Source organism: Cataglyphis hispanica, chromosome 7 (assembly GCF_021464435.1).
Source record: "Cataglyphis hispanica isolate Lineage 1 chromosome 7, ULB_Chis1_1.0, whole genome shotgun sequence".
Classification (NCBI taxonomy): Eukaryota; Metazoa; Arthropoda; class Insecta; order Hymenoptera; family Formicidae; genus Cataglyphis; species Cataglyphis hispanica.
In genome coordinates, this window is record NC_065960.1 from 600701 (window position 1) to 616992 (window position 16292).

General features: G+C 30.8%; 1 protein-coding gene across 1 annotated transcript in view; it reads right to left on the reverse strand.

Moving 5' to 3' along the window:
* Positions 1 to 16292, reverse strand: part of LOC126850757 (probable multidrug resistance-associated protein lethal(2)03659) — a 209410-nt gene that overhangs the window by 113878 nt on the left and 79240 nt on the right. Inside the window, 2 exon segments of the mRNA XM_050594052.1 lie at positions 5678 to 5806; positions 7774 to 7840. Coding sequence (XP_050450009.1) covers positions 5678 to 5754 — 77 coding nt within the window. The 5' untranslated portion in view covers positions 5755 to 5806; positions 7774 to 7840.

The window sequence follows — 16292 nt, forward strand, 5'->3', positions numbered from 1 at the left end:
TGCAACGATTTTTTTGTTATTTTTCTTGGATATTTTCAAAGTTATAATCTATTAAGTTTGAATGGTCTGCATATTTGTAACAACGCATTACAATGTTACAAATAAGTTACACCGTAGCATTAATGTAGTCTTACATTATAATATTTCTAAGAGCGGACATTTTAACATTGCTGCATGCAGTAACATTGTAGAAACATTTTGCAACTCCCATATAATATTTCAATATAAAAGTCTATGCAATGTTTCTGCAATCTTCCAGTGCTGTATGGAATAGTTTATAAAAAAACAACGTTTCTACGCAAATTTATAAAAAACTACAAACATGGCCCAAATCGCTAATTTGACGTAAAACTTACATAGAAATAATTTAAAAGTTGTAATTATAATCATAGTTTTGCATAATTTTTGTGTGAAAAATTGTAAAATTATTTCCACCAGGGTGGCTCTCATTTCACTTTACATAAAAAATGCCCGGCATTAAACATTCTAATATCTTGAAAATTATGGCTACAGATAATATTTCCTTTTCAGAAGCCAGATAATTGATAGATGGTTTATCTAATAACTCACTCCATTCATCATATTCATTGAACTCTTCTTCTATTATATTGTCGTCAAAACATTTCCCGAATCTTCCTCAATCCAAGAATTTGAAGAACTTCGGATCTCAAGATAGATTTTCGTACGCAAGGAAGATTGCAGCGGAACAGACAAGGATGAATGTAGATCATCCCTCCTAAAGAGACACCTCAACTGATATATTATAAAATGTATTATAAATCTCATTGAAAATTCCTTACCAAATTTTTCTGGTAGAAAATCATGGTTTAAAATGCTAAATTCTAAAGTTTCTCTAATTTCGCTTCTTCCTTCTGGGGAGACCTCTTTATCGATATGAAAATTCAATGGAATTGTAGAAGTTTTAAAGCAAAGTTAGTTGAGTTTTCTTATCAAATTAGAAATTATGATTTTTGGATATTCGTTATTAACTTTAGAATTATATTATATTATTTAATTATATTAGTTATTAACTACTTTAGAATTGTTAAAAATTACTCTCATCTTTTGGAACAGAATGCAAGACCAGGTTTTTCTAAAAACTATGAATCTATCTTGTATATTTGTTGACCTAGAATCTGGGCATTATCTTTCTCAAGTCAGCCTGATTTAGTTTTTAGAAATAAATTTGCTGTCGATTTAAATAATTCCTTTTGTTTATTTAGCTCGAAATAGAAGGAGGCTAGATTTACTGGTTTTGGCTATTACCAATCTTGATGAATCTTTATCTAAACTTTTCAAAGTTCCCAATTTTATCTCTATTTTTACAGGTTGTGGCAATGGCTTTGTTAGAGACCATTAGGCCTCTAGCTCTAAAGAAATCAAATCTGTCACAATTTTTTCTGATTCAAAATCGGTCCTTTCTGTTTTATCTCATTTTGATGTTTCTGGCAAGAAATCTTATCTTATTTCTAAAATTAGAGAAGATCTTCTCTCTCTCAAAAACACAGGATTTGATATTAAACTTGTTTGGATTCTCGCTCATAAAGGAATCCGAGGTAACGAATTAGCGGATCGCAAAGTTAAAATAGTTAGATATTGGGTATTGATATCCAAATCAGTATTCCTACTCAGGATTTTACTTTTGACTTTTGTGGAAAGCTGAAATGTTTGATAAATTCTTTGATTGGTGTAAGACTTCTGGTTCTGACTGTGGATCTTTTTATTTTAAGAATTACTTTTCATTCTCTAGACGCAGCTGGTTTCATAAGTCATCTCTTAGTAGGAAAATAATCGTAGATATTTGCAGATTAAGAAGTTCGCATACGTCTCTTAACGAGAGTTTGTTCAGATTCCGTATTGTGAACTTCCCGCTTTGTGTGGCATGTAACCAGTTGGAAACTGCCAACCATGTTTTTTGGGAATGTTCGCTATTTGATCGAGAAAGAACTTCATTGATGAAGGAGGTAATGCAAGGTATATAATACATTACCTTTGCCAATTGAATCCATTTTATCGGATTTAAATAATGATATAATTTTATCATTTTTTATGAATATTAATAAAAGAATTTGATTACTTTAAGTTCTTGTTATACAATGTGTCTTTTTTTTAGTATGTTTGAAACTTTTGTTTTTTCTTTATTTACTTTTGTGCATAGATATTTTACGAATCTAAATTTATGTTGTTTTCATTTAAAAAAAAAGGAAATTTTAATTATGAATTGAATATCTAGATTTAAGTTTAGTTATAGTATTTTTCGTTATCTTATATAGTTTTCCTATTTATGTTTTGGCATTTAATTCATTCTAGGTCATTTTTATCTTACAATTAATTATTTCATTTCTCTCTATGATATTCTAATCTAAGTATTAATCTTTATTAATATTTGAATAATTTTTATCTTCTTTTGATTGTTTTCTTTTGATTGTTGGTATGTTTAGTTTCTAATTTAAATTATATTAATTTGTAAGCATTCAAAAGATTGTATTTCTCTGTCATCCTATGTACGTCAAATAATTGAGTTGTTTTTAGCTAAATTCTGTATTATATATACTGTATCAGGCTGGATAGGTTCTTCCCAGGCTATTATTTTTATCTAATAAAAAAGAAGACATTATCCTGAACAAACTCCATATGAACTTGGCATATTCACTCAAGAGCAAACCAATGACACCATCTCATATCCCCCTTTGAATCAAACAACTTTTGTCTGGAACGTTTTTCCGTATCTTTCTTATTTGTCAAAATATTTGTCTGAGGCAAAAATAAAACATTTGTATATACCTTGTATATACAGATCTAGAATAATCGTACGTTCTTAAAAGATCGTATTCCTAAATAAGTTTTAAAACAATTTTTTTTTACGAAAATTTTATTTGAAACTTAGTTTTTAAATTATAAAAAGAAATAGTTAGCAAATACGACGAATACGTTAGCGACGGGACGAGCATAGAAGACAGGCAGGGACGGCGCTCAAACTCACTTTCAAATGCAGGCGCTTACGTGATGCGTTCGCTGATCGAGCGCTATAGTGCTACAGCGCCGCACTTGCCTACCTTCTGTACTCGTCCCGTAAATTGCTAATTATTTTTTTTTATAATTTAAAACCTAAATTTCAAAGTTTTCATAAAGAAAAAGTCTTAGAATTCATTCAGAAATACGACTTTTTAAGGACGTGCGATTATTGTGGATCATCCTGTATATATACATATGTACAGTGTACACACACGTATGCATGCACGCACGTATACACGCACGCATATACGCATGCACATAGGCACGCACGCACATACGCATGCATACAGGCACGCACACACACATATATATGTTTATATATACAAGGTGGGCCATTTTAATCAATCCACTAAAATACATCACATTAAGTTTAAGACAACAATTTTTCAGACACAAGTTGTTTGATATTGAGATAGTCATCTGATAGTGATTTTTATTTGACCTTGGTCAAATGTTTGAAAGATTATTTTAAAATCAATTTATTTTTTTTTAATGAGCCCCCCTATTTTTTATTGTATATTTTTATAATCTTTTTTATAACTTTTCAAGACACTACAATAAAGTATTTTTTAATTAAATATTTTTGTAGATATTTAATATCTTAATCTTACATATTTTGATATAAAAAATAAAATACCTCCTCTTATGACCTTGACCTTGATATATGTTGTCAAGGTCATTCTAAATCACCTTGATCTTGAAATAAGTGATGGTCACGATCCGTTAAAAAAGTTATTAACAAAATAAGTGTGTGATATTATGAGAAAAATGAATCCAATAAATACTAATTAAGCCATTATTAAAATTACATTACTAGATTATTATTTACCTCTCAGCGAGAAAGATAGGATTGTTCTGCACGAAACGAGGTTCGCCTCATATTGCCGTGTGCTTCAAACGCGAAACGAGGTTTATAATTATACAATTTTATATGAGTTTGCATCTTTCTGCGCGAAGCGAGGTTTACCCCATATCGCCCTGTGCAGAAAAGTGCAGAAAGTTGCAAACTCATAAAATTGTACCCATGTGAAATCATAAAATTGAAAACCTCGTCTCGCGTCCGAAGCACAGGACGATATGGGGTAAACCTTGCTTCGCGTAAAAAATTGCAAACCCATCTGAAATCGTATAATTAAGCGATGCTTTCTATATACTCAGATAATGAGTTCTATGTATCCATTAAATCAATTATTCTCTGATTTAACAAAAAAACTGTTCAATATATCAACGATTTACTACTAATGATTTTACTTCATTTATACATATACTATTTCTACATACATATTAATTGTTTATGCCTTTCAATACTCAAAATAACTGGCATATTTTTTTAAATTTTTTGGTTAATAACTTTTTAATTAATAATAAGCGACCGCTAAAATTTTTTAAATGATGTTCAAAGTCATAACTTGACAATATATATCAAGGTCAAGGTTATACGAGAAGGGTCCCCTTTTATGCAGATTTATTATAAGAAGAAGGGATGTCAGAGGAAAAGAAAAAGGGATGTGGCTGTATGATATGTTGGTATGGGCGGTGATAGAATATGGAGCAAAAATGTAAGATGAAAAGAAAGGAAAGGGAGTACATGAGAAGTTTATGATGGACAATGAGGTAGATTGAAAGAACACTAGGATATATGTAAGGGAAAAGGTTTGAAGAAGGCTGATGAGAAGGAGAGTGATGAAAAGAACATGGAACTTTAAAAGGAAGATGAAGAGAGGGAGCACAAGTAGCAATGAAGTGTTAGAAAGAGATAAAGAAGAGAGAAAAGATAGAAAGGAAGAATAGTGAAAAATTGGGAACAGAAGAAGAAATTTCTGAGAAGAAGAGGAGAAAAGGGAAGAGTGGAATGTAAGGAGTTGGAGGAGAAAGATAAAAAAGATAGAAAGATAAAAGAGAAGAGAAAAAAGGAGAGTCAAGTATGGTGCAAAATGGTACAGAAAAATAAGAAGAGAGGGAATATCGAAATACTTGACAAAGAGCTGGTTGTTCCAATTTCTTGGTAAATTTACCCTGTCAATTACTCATTAGATAGATGTTGTTTCATTTATTGATAAAATTTATCTATGGGTTAAATTATAATTTTCAAGAAGTAACTTTACTCGATTCTTCAACCACCAAGTAAAGATTTCTATATATACTGACATTTATCTAATGGGTAACTGACTGAAATAAATCTATCAAAAAATTAGAACAATTAGCCCAAAAGGATGGATAGAGATAAAGATGGTTATAAGATTCAGATTGGGAAATGAAATGAAAGAAGAATTATATTGGAAAGGGGAGAAAAAAAGAAGAAAAAAGAGAGGAAAGGAAGAGAAAGAGAGGAGAAGAAAAAAAGAGAGAAAGAAGAAGAAGAAAGACAGGGAAAGAGATGGGGAGGAGAGAACAGCGGAAACAAAAGTCAGATTAGCAAGGGAAAATTAAGTTAGTTGGAGATAATAATTAGTAGGATAAAGATAGGTAGAAGACAGAATAAGAAAAAAGAGAAAGAGATTAAGAAGTAAGTGGTACATGCGAAAGACGGAAAAATATGTTATATAAGAATAGATGTAAAGATGCGAAGAAAGGAAATGTAACCTTATAGGGGATCATAAAAGCAATATCTATCTATCTATCTGTACAATTATTTTCCATAAACATAATTTGTAATACATACCAAAAAGTAAGGAGAGAGACTAAATTTGCGTTTTGCCGTGGATTTTTTGGATATGTTCTTTGATTGCTGTTCATCATAGCGTGTGTGAGGCACGTGAGAAAAACTTATATTTTATAAAATATTTTCCACCTTAAATATAGTATGAGTTATTTATAAATACATTTTTGTAAATTATTATATAATTAATGATTAAATAAAACAACATAATAAACAAAGTAAAGCAGATTGCATATTTATAGAAATATGTGAAATTCCGGCCAAATCAAAAGTATTTTTCTTAGTTTTAAATTTTTGGATAAATTTTAGTTAAAGCAGAGATATTAAAGGGAAAAAAAATATTATTTATCAATCTCCATTCATTAACATTCTTTTTATATAATTCTTAAATTATAATTCTGTAAAAATTTACCTCAGGTTGGACTTCTGATTCAACGATTTTGCCCCAATATTTCTCTTGTCTACACTCAGAGTGGTGAAGAGAGTGAAATCTTTATTAAGATCTCGAATTGAAATGTATTTATTCTTGGTATAGGATCAAGAAAAATTTATGCTGATATATATACAGTAGTCAGTTTCATAGAAAAATTATTTTTATGAAACTAACGCATTTCCATACATATCTGGTTTTTATTAGACCGCAAAAATTCAAGTGATTTTTACTTTAGAGCCTTAATAATTTCTTAATTTGTTAATAAATCTACATACATTTTGATATTTATAAATTTGACATTGCACATACAAAGCACTTTTAGCCTTTTAAAGTATAAGATTAATAATTAATTTGTAAGAGTATACATATGCGTTATAAAATTAAAATTTTTATTTTCATGAATTTTTATATATTATCACTAAAACTTTCATACTACAATCATTATAAAAAAGTTAGCTCAATGTAAAATAATATTTATGATTTTAAGATAAACTTATATTTTATAAAGCAAATCTTTCAATTTGTAAATTAATTACTAATATTATATTTTAAAAGACTAAAAATATTTTGTGCGCAATATTGAATTCATGAATCTCAAAATGTATTAAACTTATTAATTTTTCACGTAGTTAATTCATCCAACCTTCCGCAAACTATGTGAATGACTCTTAATTATTGTATGTGCATTGTATGTGCTAAATATAATATAATTAGACATAATTAATATATATATATATATATATATATATATATATATATAATATTTATATTATAATTATACAGAAAAAATGATTTATAAAATTTTGAATATTTATAAAGAATAAAATTATAGTTTGTATGTATGTACAGGAGGTTACCCACACTCCCGTAGATAATCAGAGCCGTAGCGCCTTAAATATATGCAAGGTGTCTGGAGTCGGTCGCACCCGTCGTGTACAGGTAGAGCAAATAAAATTGAGAGGAAAAGTTCTGAACCATTTTTTTGTATAACGCTTGATAAAGGAGTTATTATTGAGTAAAATCTTCTCGATCAGCGTCAACTTTTAGCTGGGCGCACGTCGCGGTCGGTGAGCCGCGCGCCTGGTAATGTGCGCGAGCGCTTAGCCGTTATGGCGGAACCGTTCCTGTATCAGGTGTGCAGCTCAGTGACGTGCGTTCGACTAAAGGTCGGCAATGATTGGCCAGACTTTACTCAATAATAACTTCTTTATTAAGCGTTATACAAAAAAATTGTTCCAGACTTTGACTCAGTTCGACCCAATCTACCTCTACCTTTCGTTTGATTATTTACTTGTGGAAGCTCCTGTATACAGAGTGTCTTATAATTCGCGGATCACCCCTCAGAAAAGACGTCCTACTGATACTAAGCGCACGGTGAAGCGGTAAAAGGAGTGTTCTACATGCTCGTAGCCTTCGTAGGACATCTCTTCTCGTCGCGCGCTTGTACAAGGCACGGATTGGCTTATCTTTTTTAATTAATTTCTTATTAATTGTCGTGAAAATCGCAAAACAATAGAGGACTTTCCTATCCAGTTTAACATGCTTTATATGCATACGAGAGATGATCCGCAAGTTATGGGACATCCTTTATATATATATATATATATATATATATATATATATATATATATTATTCATTTATATTTATATTTATATATAAACTTACCTCGAGCCGACTGTGTAGAATAATACTAGTTGACTGATATGATTATTTCCAAGTTCTTATAGTCCATCTGCGAACACATTCAAATCTATCAACGACACGTTATCACACGTTTTATGCTCTATATCATTCTTTTACATATTCTTATCACATGCAAAGTTGATCGACCCTAGGTGATTTATAAAGAGAGTGAGAAAGTAAGAGAATCACGGGTAGCTCCGCAAAACGCGGACGACCCTTGGTGACTGATAAAGAGAGTGAGTGAGAGAGTAAGAGAATCACGGGTAGCTCCGCAAAAGGCGGACGACCCTAGGTGACTTATAAAGAGAGTGAGAAAGTAAGAGAATCACGGGTAGCTCCGCAAAACGCGGACGACCCTTAGTGATGGATAAAGAGAATGAGTGAGAGAGTAAGAGAATCACGGGTAGCTCCGCAAAAAGCGGACGACCCTAGGTGACTTATAAAGAGTTTCGGAAGTATGGGAAGGAAATGTAATAACAATAATTTACTTTTAATAAATAATTCTAAATTGTTAATGGTAAATATAACAGGATTTTGAATAAAGTTTAGTCGGGTGGTTAACCAAGAATTATTTGGATTAATTAGTTGAAGAATTTAAGCACTTACTACTTGTTGAGTGCGATGATAAAATAACGTGATCGACCCTGTAGATTTTGGCTCTCGAGCTCGTCGGGTGGAGGTTGACTGCCTCAGTGTTCACAATAAGGTTGATTGGTTCGGACAGTTTTGGTAACACTAAACGCACTATAAGATCTTAACGCGAATTTCACTGAGGGCAGGAATCGGTTCACGATAAAGTCTTGAGTGCTTAAGGTACGTCACAAAGTCTTTTTCGCGAGGACACGGCACTCTTGGCGCTATATTCTCGACCGAGTATAAGGAGACTGCCCGAAAGACTGAACTTTTGGAACGTTAGAGAGAGCGTCCCGTGGTCTTGTCCGACGTTTATTAAACCCTTTTGCTCCTCCTCTCCATTGGTTTGTTAATCTATTTTAACGAATAGTTGTTTCTAATCACGCCCTCCGATTTTTCCTAGGGCGTTGCTCTAGATTCTTAGATCATAGGTATTGGTTGAGTTTGACCAATGGAGAGTAGTTGCTATCGGGCGAGGGTGAGGCTTTCGTTTTACGGATTGAGTCATGCTCAGTTCGCAGTAATCACCTAAGTTGACATTTTACTTGGAATTTATGATAAACATATAACATGAGCGGGTGGTCTGGCGATCGAGCTCGCGGCGTCGAGTGTCGCGAGTCTCAACTCCGGATCATCAATGGATCATTATTTTTGTGCTCTGTTTATTATTTTTTCAGTTTAAAATTCTTAGGTCTGATATCCGAACTCGAGCTCGAGTATCTCGCTGTCTGTTTGTCATGGTTTAAAATTTCTAGTGCTTGACTATCTGTATTTTTTGTTTAAAAATTCCGAGCCTTTAGAGTGAGTTATAATGTTTAAATTTATGGATCTGTTTTTATATTTGACTTTCGACAACGAGATTACACAGTCTCGCTTTTCAGACTTCGCCTGTTTATTCTTTCTGTCGGACGTAGACCATTTCTTAGAACGTAATTTATGTCACTAACAAATCTTATGTTATTAACGAATTTTCGATGAAAGAAAACAATCATGCAGTCTCTTGGACGCAATAATTTATATATTAGTATATATAAAAAAAAAGGAACATTCGTGAAGTCTACCGGACGTAACACTTCCATTTTACGATTTTCCTAATAATTCCTAAGATATTTATTAAAAAAGATCGGCCAATCCGCGCCTTATATAAGCGCGCGATGAGAAGAGACGTCCTACTATAATGTGATACTAGAGTCGCAGCGAAGTGGTGGAAGAGACGCTCTATGAAGGCTATGTACAAGCGTGAAGAACTCTCTTCTCACCGCTCACCGCGCGCCTAATATCGTATTACAGTAGGACGTCTCTTCTCGTCGCGCGCTTGTATAAGGCCGATTGGCCGATCTTTTTTAATGAATATCTCAATAATTATTAGGAAAATCATAAAATGGTAAAGGACTTTCCTATTCACTTTGACATCCTTTATATGTACACAATGGATAATCCGCGAATTATGGGACACCCTGTATACATATATATACGTATATGTATATACGTATGTATTTGTATTTCTCTTAACATTGTATATGTACGTACATGTACATATGTGTAATATATATGAACATTTTTATCTAAGTTTATATAAATTTATATCCCTCTAAAAAAACCTTACAAAGGTAAAAAAAATACGCCAAATACATAAAAAAAATCCTAACTAGTATACAAAAAATTATAAAGCTTTTAATTTTTTCTTTAAAAAATAACTTTTAAACAAATTTTTTCTTGGAAAATAATTTTCACTTAAAAAAATAAAAATTAAAACTAAATATGAAATCATTAGTTAATTAGCCAAGTACATAGAAACTAGTTCAGTAGAAAGTTTAGTTTGTAAAGAGTTGTTGAGAATTTGAAGTAATATTTGTCATAAAATCAACCTTGCAATTATAGAAATATTATAGATTCTCTGGAGAAATTTAAAATGCATTTTATTTCTATCAAGAAATTACATTATTATATTCTCTCTCCCCCAAATAAATATTTTGTATAATATATTATATAGAAACGAAAAGGCTGAAGATTAAAGTGACATACAAATTACTCCTCTCCCTCTTCGGGGGATTCCGGAAGATACAGCCTAATCCAAACCAAATTTTAGTTTTAAATCAAAAGTAGAAAAAGCTTCTTGTCCTGAAAATGTAAACAGATACTTCTTCCACGTCTGATCTATGCAAATACAATGTAAACAAAGTTAATTTTTCCTCATTTTATAATAGAAAAAGCATTAAAATTATGAAACTTTAATTTGTTATATCTTCTAAACCAATGCTGACCGCCATGTGATTTTTGCGAAGAATTACTCAAAACATTCTTATAATATATATTCCTATAATAACACTCCTATAATATATCTAAGTAGCGATTATATCAGTGAGATGTGACCTTTTATGCATTTACTCAAATAATTATCACAATTATTATACTTTTTTCCATTTTTTCTTAAAAAATGACTTTCTTATAGAGGTCGCCAAAATTCTTTTCTTTTATTTCAACTGAAAGAGAGTTTTTCACAAAGTTTCATTGAAATCGGAGCTAGGCTTTTTTCGAAACTTTATTTCTAGAAAACTAAGTAATCTGCAAATGTAATTAAATTCGGTTTTTTTTTCTTTTGATGTTGCATGCCAAGTGAAATTTAGAGCACTTAAAGCACTTGATTGTTTAAAATTTTAGAAAGGGACAGAGCACAACCTTTGATTGACAGAGATAAACCTTTGGTTTGTACCAAAGACGCATTATATTGAAAGATTATTTGTCCGAAGAAATATATCAACATTTTATGTTTTTTTTTTTGTGATGTTATAACCTATTTTAGCAGGTCAACTCTCAAACTATTTACATGTAGCAGACTAGTTATTTAAAACTTTTATAGAACTTTTATAAAACATCACATATTAAAATTTATGGTATTAATTCTATGAGCAGCAATGCACATAACCTTTGCCATTTATTTGATGAAGTAAAGGATTTCGGTGATTTATCTACCTTCTATGCATATCCATTTAAAAATTGTTTACAGAAAATAAAAAATTACTCCGAATGGGAAACAAACCATTGCTGCAAGTATCTCGATAAATTTTTAAAATTATTAATTTAAAACAAATTCAAAATTATAATAATAAAAAATGTTCTATTTAAAAAAATAAAAATTCTGACAATATTTGTGGTCAAAGTAAATATAAGCATTTCTTTTTACAAAGTCAAATTATTGGGTAAAACTTTACAAAAGAGAACCGAGCTTCAATGATCTTGATCTTGACATAGTTATCAAGGTAAATAATAATTATATATGATATAATAATATTTAAAATTTAATAAAATAAATAATAATATAATTAACAATTTTAAAATATATATAAATAAAAAATAAATAATTTTAGGGGAATTATTTATTTAAAAATATAAAAGCTATTTTTTAATTTAAATTATAAAGAAATTGGATAAAAATTATATATTTTAAAAATAATAATTATATATGATATAATAATATTTAAAATTTAATAAAATAAATAATATAATTAATATTTTTAAAATATATTTAAATATATTTAATTATATCTATTTTTATTAAGAATTAAGATTTAATAGAATTAAATTAGTAATATAATTAATAATTTTAAAATATTAATAAATAATTTTAAAATTATTAGTTATATTTACTTTTATTAGTAATTAAAATTTAATGAAATTAAAGTAAAGTATAATTAATAATTTTAGAATTATAAATAAAAATAAATTTAATAAATATTTATTTAAAATAAATTTTTTTTTAAATAAGTTATTATTTGAGGTTATGATAACATATGTCACTGTTCTGAGTTACATCCAAGAAGTTTTGGTCGTTGCTCGTTGTTTATTAAAAAGTTATTAACAAACAAAGATTTGAAAAAATCAAGGTTTGTACGTAATCTGACAATAAGAAACAATGCTTTATTTTTAAAACTGAAAGGTTTAGGTTAAATCATATTTTACGGAAGTGGTGGCCTCCGTGGGAGCGGGGAAGGGAGGGACAAGCCCTCTGTGTCTACGCATATACTTTACAAAACAAAGCGAGGTCCACCCCACAATTGTTCTGTGAATGGGAAAGTATATGCGTGGACACAGTGGATTTTGCCCCTTTCTACGGGAGGGCTCCACTTCTTGAAGATATAATCTAATCCAAACCAAATTTTAGTTTTTAATCAGAAGTAGATTTGTGTTAGGTTATATCTTCCGGAAGTAGAACTCCCACAGTAGGGAAGACGGAACCCACTGTGTCCACGCATATACTTTTTAAAGCAAAGTGAGATTCTATATGAGTTGAATCTCGTTTCGCGTGGAAAGTTGTAAACCCATGTGGAACTTCACTTCACATTAAAGTATATATATGGACACAGTGAGTTCCGCCTCCCCTACGGAGGGGTTTCACTTCCGTGGAAACTTTTAAAGACCTTTTACGCTTCGCGTAAAAAGTTATAAACTTAAATTGTTAATAACTTTTTAATAAACAACGAGCGACGGCTAAAACCTCTTGGATGTAATTCAGGTCAGTGACCTTGACAATATATGTCAAGGTCAAGGTCATTGGGGCTGGATCCCCTTTTGTAAAGTTTTATCAATTATTAGATGAACACTAACAAAGCAAGATAGAAACAAATGGTTTTTAACAACAACAAAAAATGAAATTATTGTAATGAAAAATGCAATGATCAATGACAATAAAATTTATATATTCGATTCATGTTTAAAAAAAGTACTTAATTTTTTCGAAACGCCAATTCATCATCCTATTTAAATATAGAGATTAGAATGGCCAAATGGTATGATATAAAGGACATTAAATGTAAATTAGTAGCAATAAAATAAAGATGCTGACACACACTTTAAATTTACGCAGCAAATCAAATATGTCGTTAAATGCTGAACAAAACTGAATAATCTATTATTTTATATTATAATTATTATACAACAGCAATATTTTAGAATTAAGTAAAACTCTCGAAGTTGGGCCTATACGTCGATGACTTTGACCTTGACATATGTTGTTAAGAAGGTTCTTCTGAGTAATTCTCTATAAGAATTAAGTGACAGATGGCATTAGTTTAGAAGATATAACGGTAATTATACAGAAAAAGGGCAACCTTATGTATGACTTTGACTTTAAAATATGTTGTCAAGAGATCATCTTCAGTGACTCTGACCTTGAAAAAAGTAGCGGTCACAATCAATTCAAAAATTATAAAACATTAAAAAGTGAACTTTATTTCGACTTGCAAAGTACATGCATTGGACACAATGGGTTTTGCCTCATCCGGGAGGACTACACTTCCAGAATATATAACCTAACCCAAACCTATTTCTGATTTAAAATTAAAAATTGGTTTAGATTAGGTTATATCTTTTGGAAGTGTAGTCCTCCCGGAAGGGGGGCAAAACCCATTGTGTCCAATGCATGTACTTTGCAAGTCGAAAGTAAAGCTCACTTTTTAATGTTTTATAATTTTTGAATTGATCGTGACTGCTACTTTTTTCAAGGTCAGAGTCACTGAAGATGATCTCTTGACAACATATTTTAAAGTCAAAGTCATACATAAGGTTGCCATTTTTCTGTATAATTACCGTTATATCTTCTAAACTAATGCCATCTGTCACTTAATTCTTATAGAGAATTACTCAGAAGAACCTCCTTGACAACATATGTCAAAGTCAAGGTCATCAGCGTATAAGTCTAACCCCGAAAGTTTTACCGTCAGTTTTATACACTAGAACTCCTAAATAGTACATTTACATAATTTTGTTACAAATTATTATGAATCTGCTTGCTTCGGTAAACACTGTTTTTAACAATCTGTTTCCAAAAAACCAATGTTATTGTCAATCGTATAATGTGTGTATGTGTGAGTCAGTTAAACGCATAATTTTATAAATCGCTCCAATTATTCAAATGTATTTGAAGAAAACTTTCTTCATTCTTTTTTGTTTTTGTAGAGCTATTCTATGAACACAGTTAGCAATTGCTTTTCAAATAATCGATTCATTAATAAGTATACTATTTTGTTTCCTTCCTTCTTATCAATCATGCCTCCAATTTCACTCATTTTTATCTAAATAATCTTAGTATTAGTATTTATTTATGAAATATTGAAAGTATACAGATAAGGAACTTACAAATGCCAATTAGAATTTTTGATTACATAATTTTTTTTCTAAATTATTAATATTCGATTCTATTGCTAGTGGTTTTATTTGTTCTGTATGATTTTCAAGGATTTCTTTTTAATGCATCATTTTCAGATTTCTCAATAATACTGTTGGGATGATTTTTAATCAAAAGATTTATTTGATTAAAGTGAAGGCGGGATTTAAAATGACAAAGGCATGTACTAGATAATCATCTCTTCCGTGGCAGCGGCACTGACATAGCTGTGTAGGGTATTTACACATTTTCTCAGTCTTCTTTTCTCCGACAAATAATTGTTAGAAAACAATATTTGCGGCTTTAAAAAAATATGCGAGGCATGAGTGGCAGAATGGAGAATTGAACTCGTTTGAATTGAGTCGTTTTCTGGGCAACTCTTATCACGTAAGTTATTCAGACCTCACATTTTATGCCACTTTACCAGTTTATATGACTCCAGAGTGATATTGGAATCTTGCTCAATGGATGCAGTGCCGACTGCCATGAAGAGACGACATACCCAGCATGTATTCAAAGCAGTTTAATTGTACTTAAATAATTGAAAATTGACATTTGTAGCCGCTCAGCGATGAGTCTTGACATTTCCACGATGAATACTGTCTCGGTATCAGTATGCGTAAAAGTCTTTGCGAGTAGCGCAGATGTATCTCAACGAATATAATTTTTCAAATTTTCCAAGTTTGAATTTATTGTGTCAAATTTTGATAAATATGCATATTAGGTCACATCTCGCCGATGACTTTGACCTTGACATATGTTGTCAAGGATCCTAAATAATAATCCTAATAATCCTAAATAATTTTTCCTTATAACTGTTAAGAAATACATATTAATGACGTTTTTCTCAACAAGTAGCGACATCTATATGTGACTTTTTCATGTGTGACTATCTTCTGATTTCTACCTACCGCTTTCTCTTTATTAGTTAGAAAGACGTTACACATATAAAAGCTTTGTTCTTCTATTACTTATATATTATATTAAAATATGAATACACAGGGTAATCCGCAACAAGTATAGTATCCTTGAAAGGGCGTATTCCTGAATGAATTTTAAGACGATTTTTCCTTTACGAAAATTTTATCTGAAGCTTAGTGTTTGAAAAGGAAATAGTGAGCGAATTATGGGACGAGTACAGAAAGTAGACAGGGGCGGCGCAACTCACCGATGCGAGGCACTCACTATAGCTGATCGAACGCTATAGCATACTCATCTCGCAATTCATTCACTATTTTCTTTTATAATTTAAAAATTAAGCTTTAGACGAAATTTTTGTAAAGAAAAAATCATCTTAGAAATCATTCAGAAATACAATTTGTTAAGGACGAACGGTTGTTCTAAATCACCCCACTACGGCATTTGATTTACTACTGATCTATTTGCTGACATACATTTCGCAATTCGCAATCGGCAGCGCTAATACCGACAATCTGTGTCGTTGCACGATCGCTACGTCAAGTAATGTATATTGTGCATTAACACGTTTCTTTAAGTGATTAAGTTAATAATCGGTAGTGATCCATTGGGAATAATCGGTAATCGATTATAATTATTATAATCATTACTAATTGTCTAATTCATCGACTAAATGCGTGAGTGCAAAAGTGTAAAAATATTGATATAACATCAATACAAGTGTCGATAAAAAACATTTCTCGTGCTATTCACGGCCGTGCAGCAATTATTTGTGTAAACATTTTAT